Genomic DNA, 16757 nt, shown 5'->3' with positions numbered 1-16757 from the left:
AAGAAACGTTGTGTTGCGAGAGAGATTAGGGGTGGCGAACATAGCAGACAAGATAAGAGAGTGGAGATTGAGATGGTTTGGACATGTAAAGAGAAGACAGACGACGAATCCTGTTAGATCCGTAGAAAACTTTACTATAGAGGGGAGGAGGGGTAGAGGACGACCGAAATTGACTTGGGATGAGAGGATTAGGCATGATTTGATAGACCTAAACCTCTCCGAGAACATGGTTGAGGATAGGAATTCGTGGAGAAGTAGAATTAAAGTTAAGGATTTTTAGAGAGAATTGAATACCTTAGGGCTTAGACTTAACTTATTTAGGCCACATACCATAATGATATTTCCCTTACATATATTATTATTATTATTATAATTATTATTAGCTTTTATATAGCTGTTAAACTGTGATCTTATTATTAATATTATTATAATTAGTAGTAGTTTTTATATAACTGTTAAACTTTGATTTCCTTTATTTTGCTTTATTTTCCTTTATTTTGCTTCATACACATGTACTTAGAGTCAAGGGTCTCTCTGGAAGCCACCTCTTTATTCCTTTGGATAGAGGTACGGTGTGCCTACATCCCACCCTCCCCAGACCCTACTTATAGCTTTGCTGTCGGTGGGATTTTACTGAGCATGATTGATTGATTGATTTTCTTTTTATCTGAATTTTATGTCTAATTATTACTTGGTGATGAAATCATAACGAGTTAATTATAATGGTTAAGAAAAATGTGTACCTTTTAGTTTTTCGGTAATTAGTTATAAAAATTATAATGGTTAAAAAAAGGGGAGAATTCTCAAATGGTGAGATTATAATAAGAAATTCCATTTTTGTCTCCTCAAATAAAAGTTTTCAGAAATGTTCCTACAAACACGTTTTCACGACGTGTTAAGCCTTAACGCGTTTTTCATAACATGCTAACCTTCAACGCGCGTCTTTCACGTCATGCTAGCCTTTAACGCGTCTTTCACGACATGTTAGCCCTATTAATTGTTTTTTTTAATATTACATTATTACAATTAATTTAATACATATTTATCATTTCTTTTATAACTTGTAATGCATAAAGTTTCAAATATACCGTTGAGACTTACTTATTTTTATCTACATGTTGGCTTAAATTTGACTTAAAACGAGACTGGTCAAATTTTATTAAACATTTATTGAACATTTTAATATTAAGTTGACGCTTGATTTTGAGTAAAATTTATGAGAACATGTAGAAAAATAAACACGTCTCAACGACATATTTAAAATTATATATAAATTTATATATTACAAGTTATAAAAGAAATGGTAAATATGTATTAAATTAATTATAGTAATGTAATATAAAAAAAACAATCAATATGGCTAACATGTCGTGAAAGACTTGTTAAAGGCTAGCATGTCGTGAAAGACGTGCGTTGGAGGGTAACAGGTTGTGAAAGGCGCGTTAAGGCCTAACACGTCGTCAAAGACGTGTTTGTAGAAGACATTTCAATAAATTTTTATTAAGGGGACATAAATGAAATCCCCTATTATAATTGGGCATTTTAAGAATTTTCCCTTAGAAAAATCAACACGTTTTGTAACTAATTAATAAATTAAGCACGCGAAAAATAGTATATGCATGATCTAAAATATCTTGTTTCGTTAGAAATTTATTGTCTAGCTAGGTATCTCGTTTTTATTAGAATTTAACTCTTTTTTTTTAAATGGTCAACAAACAGAGAACTGGTTATGTATTATGTACAAGGTGACCTAATGGCAAAAGGCCATCGTCAGCTAGTCCAACTCAGTTGTACGGAGCCATTAAGCGCCTCCAAATTATCTTCAGCTTCGGAGAAACCGACCCGTCCGAATACCCACTGGTAGTAATGTTTGGACGCTCTCAGAACCGAACTAGAAATCACAAAGATCTCGGTTTTTCTTAATTGAGTCACTCGTACCCCCTCTAAATTGTTGTTTATGTGGGTTAAACTTGAGTCTTTACTGAGAAAGTCAAACTTCCTACCAATACATCATATTAAAAAAGATTCATTATAATTTAATTGTCTTCATTGTCTTTTTCTAAAAAAAAAAAAAAAATCACTACATAGAAACCTTAATCATAATTCTTACTTTTATTTCTCTTTATTAAATACATAACTTGGAAGCATAAAAAAATATATAATTTAGATATACTTCCAACAACAAAAGGAATATAATATATAATATAAATGTCTAAGCAAATGATGGAAACACTTTAATTATTAAAGACTCCTTTTCTCAAAAATATTCTACGCCGGCTTCTTATTCGAGCTTTCACACTATCATGTCACCTCGTGACGAACCGGTCTTTAACTCTTTTAAGATTTATTTATTTTTTCCTTCTAGATTTTAAGCCTTCAGTCGCAACAAATTTAAGATAAAAATTGCATAAATAAATGATTGAAAAGTTGGATCACATATCGTTTCACATAAATATAAAATCAAAGTTAACAAGTAACCTAAGCATCAAAATTATATTTATTTAGTAAATATAGTGGCTGGATCAACCGAACTAAATTCAAAGCAAAACATTGAAATTAAAACCCCCGTTCTAAATTGTCGTCTAACCTTATCCTATTTAATTGCATTCCTTCACTATAGAGGTGGGCAAATAAACCGGTTAACCGAATCGAATCGAAAACTGAACCGAAACCGAACCAGTTTGAAACCGATTATGTAGAACAGGTTTGGAACCGATTGAAACCATAGGTTTGGAACCGGTTTGCAATTTTCTCCACCAAAATCGGTTCCAAACCGGTTAACCAAACCAAGGCCGGCCAAAACCGGCAAAACACGAACCGAAACCGATCAAAACCCGAACCGAAACTGATCGTACCATGGTAAGAAACCCGTTTCAACCCGAACCGAAACCGATCATAAACCGGTTTTGACTTTTGTTGACCAAACCGAACCGATTTTGAGTTTTAAACCGGTTTATGCACCTCTGACCTCTACTCCACTAACTTCAATATTTTTTTTATTGTTTTTACACTTTTACCTCAATTGTTGGCCCAGGCCCAAGCCCAAGGAGAAGATATATAAAACTTCAGCCCGTATTAATTAATATTAGCCCAATTAAGATATTTAGTCCAACTAGTTGTTTGGCCACTTGGTGCAGCCCAACATAAAAGTGAAATGTTTAAACGTTGTAGACTTGTAGTCTTAGTCTCGACTTGCGATCAATGCACAAGCAATCGCCCGGTGTCTAAAACAACAGAAACGACTCAAATAGTAGACTTCCTTCCACAAAATCAAATATTTACCAAATCCCACAATATGAATGGAACAAAAGCACATGAAATGCAATGAAGATGGATGCTAAAAATACGATAAAATGTGCATAAAAAAATAACCGACAAATGCTTAGAAGATAAATATGTCAAACTAACATATGGGTCACTAGGCCTGAACTACAATAGGAAAAACGTCTAATCAAATGTGTCACCCATCCTCAACTTGACCAGCAAGTTAGTCTATTTAAGCCAAAGCCATTCGTCTTCAACAATCCAAGTTTTTGGACTCTCCTTGTACGCGCTCCGTTGAATACCTTGTTAAACTTTAGTGTTATATTGTTTTGTTCTGTTCAATATCATTCAATATTTTTTTAAAAAGATTATACAGTAGCATACTCAAATTAAAAATAAAAAAAATACTCGATTTTGTTGTGTAATTAAAAATATATATATTTACATATGAGAAGGTTATTAACATTTAAACTGTTCTTTTATATATTGTGTGGTGTGAATTTTTATAAACACTTATCTTAATGTCATAAACACAAATTCAATAGATATATTGTTTTTTTAGAATGTAATGTCATGTTTATAATGTAATATTTTATTATGAGCTTTAAAGTTCACGTCACACCACTTAAAAGTATTTATTTTTTAAGCGACGATGTTTTCGTTAATTATGTCATTATACTTCAAGGTCAACATCTTACGATGAAACAAAGTCTTTCATCATATTGGCTTCAAGATCTTACTTTCTTTCTAATTTATCTTCGTGTATCTATAGTGTGTTGGTGATTTTAATATCAATAGACCATTTAGGTAGTCGGGATTTATGTATAGACTAAACGACAATTCACAATTTATATATCGGTACATTTAAAGGTGTGACATACATACTTATGCAATAGTATTGTGACTTTGGTATTTAAGAACCTCTATGACTTCATGATGAGGGTTTCAATGGACGCCACCCCTTTACGGGCTACAGTAAGTTCCAAGGGTTGACCCTTTGTGAGGACCAACTGTCTAAGAGGCAGCACATCTTGTTGAAGTCATGATGGATGGCAAAAAGATGCTTGAAAATGATATTTGAAGGTTATTGTAGTTCGACATCCAATATTGAAGGTCAGTAGTGACTTTAAAGGTTATGGACAATTTTTCATAAACCACTATTATAATACAATTATATGTTTAGATTAAACATGTTTAACAAAATAATTGGTTTTAAAACTCAATTGTGATTTAAAATTTGAACTTCTCGATAACGTGCGCTGCAATATGAAAGCACTTGGAAATCGGAATCCTAAATCGCACGCCACTGCAATACAAGAAAAGACTGTACACTTTACTTGGCCCTGCATTAATAATAAGAGCAGTTACAGTAAATTAATAATTATGCATATACTAGTTTTCAAACCCCGCGTGTTGCGGCGGGACAAGACGTAAGGTCAGACGGTCACTAAAAACTGTTTCCGACCATTATGCTACTAAAAGCAAGGTATTTAGACACATAAACATAAACATACATATAAAAGTAAACATTGAATCTGAAACGTTGTAGCAATTAGCATTACAACATATTGCTTAACATCCATTTCGCTTAACATAAAAAAAGGTTTACAAAAGGTTCAAACTTGTAGCAAATATGTATTCAAAATTATGTGTCCCCAGTATGACCCGTTATCAAACCAAAAACAATTTGCCATAATTTCCAAAAATACCCTTATCACCAACTAAAATGAATTTGATTAATTCACAACATGTTGGTCATTAACAAACACTCCAAACATCGACCGCTTTATACAATAAAAGGCCCGTGGGAGACAACCAATGGATGACATTTCTAAATCAAGTGAAGTACAAATTCAATGACTCAAAACATCAAATATCAAATGTTAGCACTCTTAACAGATGCCCAAAAATAACATTTAAACCGACCTCAGATGAGCTTATGGTCATCATCATCGACTCATGTCATCAAAACCATAAGCATTTAAAAATATTAGCACCACTCATTGTCATTGTGAAAAAAGTGCAGCTCAGCGTCGCCACGGCTGCAACTGAGGTTGCCACGCCAAGTAGCAGGCCACCATCATTGCCATGATGACATACCCAAACGTCGCGGCAGGGTGTAAGAAACAACATGTAACATACCTTGTTTTGCACATCAGAAGGTATATTTATTGCAGTTTCCAAACTTTAAACATCTATACATTATGTTAACCCTTCGTTAAGCTCATCATCTGTCCAGTTTAAATATTAAATTGTTAACTTGAGACTCAGGTCCACAGTATGACTACATAAGAAAAAAAAAAAACTTAAAATGCAACCAATAATACAAATGGTAGTGACAATAATTATACACATACTATAATATATACAAAGTTACCTGCACATATTAAGCCACAATAACAACTTCTTCAAGCATCATCTTCAGTAAGCCTTAACTTCTGCGACTATAAAAGCCTAAAGATGTTGATAGGCTAACCAAAAGATCCTAAATATAATCAACCAAAAATGTTATATATATTATGATACAGGTCATACAAACTTATCTGCACATATTAAGCCACAATCAACCAAATGATACTACATGATAAAAGTAGCACTATCAACCAAATTCACATTTCAAAAATTTCAAAATCCAAGCTACTGTGATTTGTATTTTGATAGCAAAGTGAACCGCACGTTTCAGAGTACAATGCCTTAGTAGCAAGTGAACTACAACACACAAATAAGAGGCAAACCAAATCAAACATACACTAAATTTTGCAAAATCGCAACTTTAAAACAAACATCGCAACCCAAATTCATAAATTTGAAACGGGGTTGTTAACTAAGGCTCAGACCCGCTATAGACTTGCAACATAGGTTGCCACGCCAGAAAGCGGAACATCATCACAACTGTTAACCATAGAAAACAATGGCAGAGTCATAGCCATCACCATTGGACACCCAACACAGACCCTCCACCTCCACCAAAAGTCATTGGGAAATCGAGTTCCCCATAAATAGAAAGGAATGGAGGAAATCATACCTTCAACAACAGCAAAACCCACCATCGCCTAAATGGAACCCGACAGCAGTCTTTCATGGCCGCTAGCCACCATGGACGACAAAGCCGCCGGCAACAATGACCATGAGGGCTCAACAAATAGCAAGCAAACACATCCTCCATAGTCACAGATGATTTAGGGTTTTACATAAGAAACTCTAACCATGCCACCACACCACCGTCACCTAGGGTTTCAAAAACGGACCCGGCAATAGTAGGCAATGACTACGATAACCAATGGAGAACAAAGAGGGACGAGCTTCAATTGATGGAAGAAAGAGAGAGCATGTCTAATCAAATTAGGATTTATGTGAGAAGACGGTGGAAAGCAAACACAGATGATGAAAAATACCGTATAAGGCTGAGGGGTGTGGGGCGCTAACCTGGGCGCGAGAGCCCCTCCGCTCGCGCCTCGGGGCGCTAACCCCACACCACCGGGGCGCAAGCCGGGGCGCGAGCGGGGCGCGAGCGTGGAAATCCAGGCAGGCGTGAGCCTGGTCGCGGGAGAAGAGAGAGAAATAGCCGTTGGAAATGGAGAAATAGCCGTTGGGAACATCTTAAATTAAAAAAAAAATATTTTTTACCTAAATAATACCCCATTTCATCTATAAAATACCCCATTTCACCCATATCAATCACCATAACTTCAAAATAAAACCCAAAATCAACCCATCTTCCCAATTTTTTTTTTAAAATAATGTCGTCGTACTCGTCTGATTCCGACTCCTCCGAAGATGATGATTTGCTTCTTCATGTAGGGGGAGTTTTGACCGCAACCGTGGTCGATCTCTTACAAAATCAAGCCCATCAACCTCGACTCCCGAGGGTTAGAGCACCACCTCGTGATCGTGATTGATCGGGTGCTAACGATACTTTGTTTAGGCATTATTTTAGCCCTCAACCGATATATGAGGAGTCGGATTTTCGAACTCATTTCCGAATGAGCAGACAATTGTTCATGCGTATAGCAAGTGATTTAGAGGCACGGTATCCCTTTTTTCAACAAAGGGAGGATGCTAGGGGTCTCCCCGGTTTTACCCCTCTTCAAAAATGCACGGCTGCTATCCGTCAATTAGCGTACGGCATCTCGTCGGACGCTTTGGATGAGTATTTACAGATGTCGAAAAGGGTTGCACGTGAATCCCTTCATTTTTTCTGCCAAGGTAAAAAACATTAATTTTACTTTTTATTAAATATTTATTACATTTTGTAATATATATTATACGTAGGAGTCATATCGACTTACGCTCGGAGATATCTGCGTAAACCTACAATGTATGACATCCAACGCATATATGAGGTGCACGCAGAAAAACATGGTTTTCCTGGGATGCTAGGTAGCATCGATTGTACGCATGTTGGATGGGCTATGTGTCCAACGGCCTGGCGAGGTCAGTTCCACCGTGGTGATCATGAAGGGCCGACCCTTATACTTGAGGCGGCGGTGTCACAGGATCTTTGGTTTTGGCATGCTTTTTTTGGTGTTGCTGGGTCAAATAACGACCTTAATGTTATCGATCAGTCACATTTGATCAACGACCTTATCGACGGGGTTGAACCACCTCAATCTTTTGTTGCAAATGGAGAACTCTTCAAGTACGGGTACTATCTGGTCGATGGTATTTACAACGAATGGGCTTTGTTAGTTCAAGCTTTTACAGATCCAATCGCCGACAAACGGAAGTATTTTACGAAGAAGCAAGAGTCTGCTAGAAAAGATATTGAAAGAGCTTTTGGAGCTATAAAAAAACAATATTATGTTCTGGCGAACCCGATACGTTATTGGACTCGGGAGAGGATAACGGACGTCGTCTACACGTGTCTGATCCTACACAACATGACGTTAGAAGACGAGGGCAAAGCTATATGCCAAAACTACCAAGGTGACATTCCGCCACAACCGTCCACAATCAGTGATCAACAAAGACTTCATAACATAGCAAATATCAAGAGCCGTGAGATACACGGGGATCTTCGACATGAGTTGGTTGAACATTTGTGGGCGAGGCGACCCGATGATCTTGTATTAGATTAGTGTTATTATTAAGTATTATTGTTTGTTTAATTTTTAGTATGTTTTTTTTGTAATTTGAATTTTAAAAAAAATGTGTGTTTTTTTAATAATTTATAGGTTTTTTTAATAATACGTTGTTTGAATATATTTATAAAAAAATAAAAAAAAAATTCGCTGGAGCCCCTGCTGGAGCCCCTCCACACCAGGGCCAGGGGCTCCAACACCCCCCTTATCCAGTTTCTCTCTCTGCCACACGTCAAAATATTATTGGCTGGAGCCCCCATTAGAGCCCCCCACACCCCTTAGCCTAACAACAATCTTTGAAAAGCAGACACAGGCAAAGGAAAATGAGGAAAGATGATACAAACACTAAAGCCCAAGGTACAATACTTGATTGCACAGTTCTCCCGTAAATGTTATATTATAAATTTGCCATCTATTATTTTTAATCTAAAACTTAAGACACAATTCGTAAAGTTAGCTTTCTTACTCACGTCACACTAACTTTCTAATATATACCTTTTGGCTTCTCAATTTTAGTTAACAAAAGTTTCAAATATATATTTTTTGTCTTTCAACTTTAGTTTTACATAGTTACTTTTTACCCTTCACTTTCGTGATTAAGCTTTTGCCCCTCAACTTACATCTTTACTTTTTAGCTCCTCAACTTTGACAATAAAACTTTTGAAACAATAACTTTTATCATAACGAATCAAACCAATACCGACCGACCTCTCACTTTGGTTCCGTCGCAACACACGACAACTTTTGAACAAGTAATACATTTAACCCACCCCACCGAATGCACGGGTAAAATATTTGTTATTATGAATTTTTAAATGAATACAGTGAGAATTGAGAAAAAAATAGATTTAACAAAACTTAATAAAAAAAAAAAGAAAACCAAACCTGAATAACCGGCTCAAGCTAAGAACCTACAAGTTATGTTTCTTAATTGAAAACCGAAAATTATGCTTCTATTTTGGTTTTGCCTCGCTCTAAAACTGAATTGAACAAAACCAAACCGGACTATAAATCCAAACCTCAATGAACTTACTTAGATAGTTGTTTTTGATATCTATAACCCAAGTTCACTATTTCTAGCCCAAATTTTCAAGTCCAAATACAAATTTATTAAGAGGTGTTTAACAAAAACTCTAGTTTATAAATTTCAGACTCAAATATTTTATTTCGGTACAACATACTTGAAGCCCAAATATAAATAAAAAAAAATTAACTAGTAACCCAATCGAACCAATAAAAAAAAAATCTAAACCTAATAATAATAGTAAAAGAAAAAAACTAAACTTTGGCTTGATCCATGCATACCCTAAAAATAATAATAATTAAAAAAAAATTATATAAACGTGTTGGGTCCATCCATCCATGCTTATTTTGCATTTACGGACTTCAACAAGTCTTGTACTCTTCTTCTTTCGTTCTCTCTCTCTCTCTCTCTCTCTCTCTCTAAGCCTTCGATTTGGATTTCCAGACAGACGATCAATCAACACCTATCGTCAAATCCATCACCAACCCACGTCAATTCTCCTCAAATCATCCACACCCATCTCACCAATCTCACAATTTCGAACCCACATCACGCCGATCCAAGGTATCTTACTTTTTCACATCAATTATCAGCTTCTATTGCAGCTTACTTCAATTGAGTATTTTTGGTGGTCAATGCAGCAGCTAATTGAGTCCCATGTGTTTCCTAGTTAACATGCATATTCTGGTTGTAGGCTGACGTGGGTGGTTTATGAAGAGGCACGCCAGGTGTTCGACGTATTGCTAGTTGAAGATGTCGGTGGTCAAAGTACGAAGAGATGATCTGGTGGCATGCATGACATGCCCTATTTGTAACAAGTTGTTGAAATATGCCACCACTATCCCTGAATGTCTTCATACATGTCAGTCATTTATTTATTATCTTGTTTTTGACTCTTTACTTGTCACTTTAGAGCTTTATTTTTGTGGATTTGTGCATGTGTTTATGGTCTTGTTTGTGTAGTTTCTTCAATTGTTATGTGATATTGCCCTGATTCCCAATTTTATAGCTTTGTGTGTTTATTAATTGAAAGTTTCTGAATTGTTTCATTATTCGGTTTTATGAATCTTTTGAAAGCATAGGTTGAAGAAAGAGGTGTGATCTTGAGTTTCCTTAATTTTGTAATTTATCTTTTTTAATATTGATTGTTCCAAAACGATACAAGCTAATGTGATTAATAATAAACAGAGATGAGAGCACTTTTATGTTTCTAACATATATGTTGTTAGCATTATTTCTGGATTTTTGTTTTATTTTATTTGCATGAAATTTGTTATTTACTGTCTGTCTTTTGGTTATCTAGTCTGCAGGAAGTGTATTCGAAAGAAGCTCACAGATGAAGAACTTGAATGCTGTCCAATATGCGAGATTGATCTCGGATGTGTACCTTTGGAGAAATTGAGGTCCTCTTTTTCAGTCTTTCTCTACGCACACGCATATATAGTAATATAGATATATGTATGTAGAGAGGGTAAAATGAGAACCATAAAATAATTAGATACGAAAGAAACAACCTTTAGGCCGATCAAAGACTGAAAAGTTGGTCCCTTGGTCCTAATTACGTAATGGTTCTCATATGAATCCGTCCCGTATGATATATCTATAATGCAACAACACACATCGAAAGGGAACCACCAAAGTCATTAAGTATTCAAACACACATAGTTGAGATAACGTGGAATTTTCTTATTGATTATACTGTTTGTAAGATGGATTTATGTTCATAATATCTGTTTAGAATTGTCTTTGAAGAAAGTCTAAGAGTAGGCATCTTTATGTGCATGCTATGGCATATTAAAGAAAACATAAGGCTCTAGAATCTTCGTGTTAAACCTATAGGTCTTTGGATGTGTGTCAAACATAGTTATTGCGATTTGAAGTTGCAATAAGATTTGGATAATCATGCAATGAGTTGCTTAAAACTGAATATTGAGATAAATGTAAAATTGACTGACTGTAAATCAGATTCATCTTATATAACCGCAATGACATGCAATCCTTTTGACATTTATTCATTAATGGAGTAGTGAATCTATTAAGAGTGGTTTAAGCGTGGGTCTTCTTTTAATACATTTGCAAATGCAACAATTTACTTACTTTCCCCATTGACAAACCACTCTGTTTTTCTTATGTGTAACCTTAAAAAATTATTTTTAGCATGCCATATATACTGTACAAGTGTTTAATTTGTGTATGTTTTCGTGTAAGGAAGCATATCCAACTTCAGAATTTACATCTATGTCAGCAAGTAACTATTTTTCATATCACCACACCTGAAGAAAGTCAACATGTTCAAACTTACTTACATATAATCTGTCACATCAGCATTTTTACATAGAACTTGTAGGGCTGTCATAACATGTCGGACACGACACGATAAGACACCACGCGATAAAACACGATGACCTGTGATACTAAACACGAACACGACACGATAACTAATCGTGTCTTTTTTTCCAAACACGAACACGGACCTGTTTAGTAACAGGTTAACCTGTTAGACCTGTTAATGGACCTGTTTAAAGACACAATGAATAATGCATGTGTAATGAAACAAAAATTTTTAAAATGTGCATAAAAATCTTAATTAATACATAATCCATGACATATTTGAAACAAAAACCACAAATTAATAACATACTTGAAGCAAAAAACCACAAATCTATAACATACTTGAAACAAAAAACCATAGAAGAAAATCATAACATCCATTAAAAATGTAATATCCGGTTTTGACGGGCATGAGTGAAATGTTGTATGTAAATATGACTTAAGGTTTAGGACTTTAGAAGTATATATATATATATATATATATATATATATATTTATTTTATAAATTAAAAATATACGCAGGTTACTAACAGGTTAACAGGTCTTTAACCTGCTAAGACTCGAATTTTTAAACATGTCTTAAACAGGTTGACCTGTTTAAGACACGAAACCTGTTAAGCTCAAACCCAAACCTGTTAAAACCCGTGTCGTGTCGTGTTAACATGTCCGTGTCATAAATTGACAACCCTAAGAACTTGTACAGATTATAAATTAGCTTTTTAAGTTTGAGGCTTTTTTATTGGTGAAAAGAAAGACTATAGCTGGTTATCATTCCATGCAATAACTCAAAAGTTTCAGGCTTTTTATAAAGTCAACTCTTCTTAGGCTTTTATTTTTGCATTAAACAGGGCTGACCATAGTTTGGAAGATGTGCGGGCCAAAATTTTTCCACACAAACGAAGACGAGGGATACCTGAAATAGTGGCATCAGTAGCAATACCATCAAGAAGGAAAGAGAGATCACTTTCATCACTTGTAGTCAACACTCCAAGAATTTCAACACAAACTCCATTGACTGGAAAAAGGTCAAAGGTCACCTCAAGGAAGAAATCACGAGGGCCAAGTTTTTCTTTTGAGAAACGGGCCAAGAAAACAGAAGATTCCATGGAAGATTCCCAAGAGAGTTCCAGTTCACGCGAGACTTCAAACCAGATAAATCAAAACTCTAAACAGGTAAGCAAAACTTACAACTTTGACTGTTTGACTAGAGGGGTCAAAACTTGTGGGTCATGTATCAGGCCAAACGGGTCTGGGTCAAAGGGGGTGCTTTAGTTCTAAAAACTTTACTAATAAAAAATTATCGAATCTTTATTCATTAGTGGTGTAGGAGGTTGTAACTAGAGGTGTAACCGATCGTAAGCTAGTCGAGCCCGGCTCGCTTAAGGCTTGAATCGAGCAAGCTTAAACAAGCCCGAGCCTAAAATAAGCTTGTCTAGTAAACGAGCCCATCCTCACGAGATTTTTATTTAATATGTTAAATACATATTTTTTATTATAGCTATTATTATATATAAAATTATGATAAAACCGAACAATACATATAATAAAAATTATAATTAAAAATATATAAAAAAATAATCATAAATGTATATAAATTAATTAATATATAATACTTGAGACGAACAGGAGACCGGAGCCGAGCTTGAGCTTGAAAAACTACTTGCAAGCCAAGCTTGTGCTTTAGAAACAGAGCTAGAAACGAGCCGAGCTTGACCTCGAGCTCTCGTAAGTTAAATGAGTCTAGCTCTAGCCTAGACGAGTTTGAGTACTCGACTCTTGTAAGTTAAACGATCGTTTACACTCTTAGTTTTGATCATATGAATTCACCACGGGAAAATTCCGACTCGTGTGACACACTGACATGTTAAAGGCAAAGTATAATCCATAGATTATTTATTGTTTAAATGGTCACCTAAAGGTCAAACGGGGTTGGATGAAACGGGTACTAGTTAGTTCATGTACAGGTTTAGACGGGTTGAACTGTCTCCCTTATGTGCCCATTTTTCTGATTTGATGAAATTTGATGTATTTAATATGATTACAAATACTATACTATCAAAGCAGCTAAATTTTTTAATAACACAGTCCCGGAGGTTGTCAATCGTAATTTTGGCTTGTTTGGTACCACTGGTATTTGCCCGTTTTTTGTTAATGGGTTGAAATTACTGCCTTTAAATCTCTAATTATGACAAAGTCACCATCTTTTTGGACTTATTAATATCTTTTTAACGAAAGATAACCATGAAAATGCAGAATCCTTCTACTGCTGAGCCATCTAACCGTCCTCAATCCGAAGAACAAAACGAAGACGGTCAACCATGGGCCGATAAAGTTGACTGGAAAGCTTTGAATGATCTTGTTGAAGCAGCAAGCAGGAGTAAATCTTCAAAACCAGAACCAAAAAGCATGCCCAAAAATAAAGGAAAGGATCTGTTTCAAAGATCTAACGTTCAAGATGATCATCATGAAGCTAATGATGCAACTGAATCAATAAAACCCAAAAAGTTTAGAAGAAATTATAAAAAGAAAGATGCTGGTGGCCCTGATGTTACAACCACACAAGCTGTGGTGGATACTGGCGGCAATAGTGGCGGCCCAGGGAAAAAAACATATCCTATTTGGTTCCAGTTGGTTCCATTTGAAGAACAGTGAGTGCTTCATTTATGCTTTAATACAGTTTGAGTGGCAATTTTGACGGGTTCAGGTCATTTTGGATTTTTGGGTCAGACCCGCCGACCCGCATAACGGTCATGTTCGGACTCGTTTAACACATTTGAGGTGACAATTTTCAACCTCGGCCCATCTTGGTTCAGTTCAGGTTCAGGTCAAACCTGCCGAGTCGTTTGGTTAAACGGGTCGTGTTCGTGTCAACCTGGCAGGTTTGTGGGTTGACCTGTTTAAACCATTTTGTATTTCTATAATTAGTTTTATGGCATTAATTAAATTGGTTGGTTGCTTTATACCAAAGTTTAAAATTTGAAAAATAAATTGGCATAAGATTTTGTAATTAAAATGTAATTGTTTTATATACATTTGTATTTTTTGTTTTAAAGTTGTTATTAAAGATTAAAAAAAATCGGGTTAACGGTTGTGTGAACCCTCAAATACCTGTGTCACTTTCGGGTTGTTCATTTGTTGACATGATTTTCAGTTTTGTGTCTGGGTTCATGTCAAATTTTCAAGTTGGACCCGTGAACACGACATGTGTTATGCTTTACCTATAATGGAAAAAACGGTAAATTTTAAATAATATATGTAAAAGGAAACAGGTCAAATGCATAGAACCTCAAAAATAATTTTATATAGAAAATTAGATTAACACCAAATACCACACTTGCTATTTATAAAAGAAATTGGGGAAAAAAGTGTGCTGACTCAACCCATACCACAAGTGTACCCCTCTGACCAAAGTTAACCAATTTTGTCACATCATCCTTTTGCAATTTCCATGAAATTATTTCATATTGTTGATTTTCTTTCAATGTTTTAGGGAAGGAGAACCCTTGCGCCAGATCGAAGGACGTTATGTTAAACTAAAGTGAGTTCTCTTTAGCCTCCAATTTTTATTAGTGTGCTAATGATGTGAATAAATTATTTATCTGATATTGGTTTGTTATCGTATTGTTTGTCATCTTAATTAATGTCAAGTCAAATGTGTTATGGATGTAACTAAAAAGGGAGCGGGTCAAGCCGATCATGAGCTACTTGAGATCAGCTCGATTTGAGTCAAGGTTAAACGAGTTCGAGTAGAGATGAACTTGTTTAATAAACGTCCCTAAGCCCGAGCTTCGGTTATTGAGCTTGAGCTGGCTTGCGAGCTTAAACGAGCATATTATTTATATAGTTTTTTATTTAGTATTTTAAGTATATATTTATATGATAAATCTTTTATATATAAAGTTGTGATAAAAATAACTAATATATATTATGGTTTATATAAAAATTCTAATTGTAAATACATATACAAAAAAGAATTATAAATGTATATAAATTAATTAATAAATAATAAATGAGCCGAACAAAAGCTACAGAAATAAATTTACACCCTTAATTGTATTCAAGTTGCTTCATCTTTATTGTATTCAGCTTCTTACATTTATTCGTATATTGACATAAATTATCGTACATTTGTATGCTTGCTCTAACTTTTGTGATTTGATGTTTATAGTGATGGAAATGTACCTATTTCAATTATCCAAAAGCTAGTAATGAACAAATTGGCACTTCCAAGTGAACATGAGGTAAACGAATATTTCAATTATTTTGATCATATTTTATGCCTTTTCTATTGTCTAGGTCCAAACAGCCCAAATCATGAAACCAGACCGAAGCCAAACTGTTAGTAACGGTTTGGTTTTGGTTTACGATGATCAAAAACTATTACTAACGGTTTGACCTAAAACCGTTAAAATCGACCGTTTTCTCTTCTCGCGGTTACCAAATGTTTTAACGCGTGTAGGTGGAGCTCAGATGCATGGGTCGGCCGGTGGGCCCCACGCAGCAGCTGTGTAATCTAATGGAGCAATGGCTACAAGCTCACAATGACACAGTAAGTGCACAAATTGGGTCATCTGCACATGAATTTGTCATGAAAATATCATATGCCAAGAAGCCTGCTACTGATATGGTCCCGGGGCCCACAAATGGGATAATATATGAACCCAAACCGGGTATGTGACTTCTGTTACGTTGCTTTGCTTTGTCAGATTGTTTGGTTATAAGCTTTTGACTGTTGGATGAGATTATAAAGAAATTAAGGTTTGTTTGTTTGTTTTTTTCACTAGAAGCCAATCATGTTTTTTAATTGTGTTTGTGTTTGTATTTCTTTCGGTCGGACAGTTTGCCGGTTTTACATTGACAATTTGACATAGACGATATTCAAACGTTTATTACAGCAGTAAGGCTAAAGAAAGGACCTAAGGTTTTGCATATTAAAGCATTAACCTGTTAGATTAATAATTTATAAAGTGCACATACTTATTATAAAAGTTAGATTATAAGTTTATAACATTTATGAGAATCCGGCCTGTTTGGTTTATTCGGCCTGTTAACGCAAA

General features: G+C 35.2%; 1 protein-coding gene across 1 annotated transcript; it reads left to right on the top strand.

Moving 5' to 3' along the window:
* Positions 1-10082: 10082 nt before the first annotated feature.
* On the top strand, positions 10083-16463 carry LOC143600132 (E3 ubiquitin protein ligase DRIP2-like). Its single transcript, XM_077077909.1, has 7 exons — positions 10083-10231; positions 10673-10772; positions 12549-12873; positions 13954-14348; positions 15191-15238; positions 15869-15941; positions 16160-16463. The coding sequence occupies exons 1-7, from the start codon at positions 10123-10125 to the stop codon at positions 16376-16378; spliced, it is 1269 nt and encodes a 422-aa protein (XP_076934024.1). The 5' UTR covers positions 10083-10122; the 3' UTR covers positions 16379-16463.
* The last annotated feature ends 294 nt before the right edge of the window (positions 16464-16757 follow it).

This window comes from Bidens hawaiensis, unplaced genomic scaffold (genome assembly GCF_021521415.1).
Source record: "Bidens hawaiensis isolate Kalapana, Puna unplaced genomic scaffold, B.hawaiensis_p1.1 tig00001960_1, whole genome shotgun sequence".
NCBI lineage: Eukaryota > Viridiplantae > Streptophyta > Magnoliopsida > Asterales > Asteraceae > Bidens > Bidens hawaiensis.
This window is presented reverse-complemented; position numbering and strand designations above follow the sequence as displayed.

Excerpts from the sequence above, each read along its gene's own strand:
- LOC143600132 (XM_077077909.1), top strand. The coding sequence starts at position 10,123 with ATGTCGGTGGTCAAAGTACGAAGAGATGATCTGGTGGCATGCATGACA. Across the intron at positions 10,773-12,548 it reads GTACCTTTGGAGAAATTGAG|GGCTGACCATAGTTTGGAAG; the intron begins GTCCTCTTTTTC and ends TGCATTAAACAG. Across the intron at positions 15,942-16,159 it reads CACTTCCAAGTGAACATGAG|GTGGAGCTCAGATGCATGGG; the intron begins GTAAACGAATAT and ends TAACGCGTGTAG.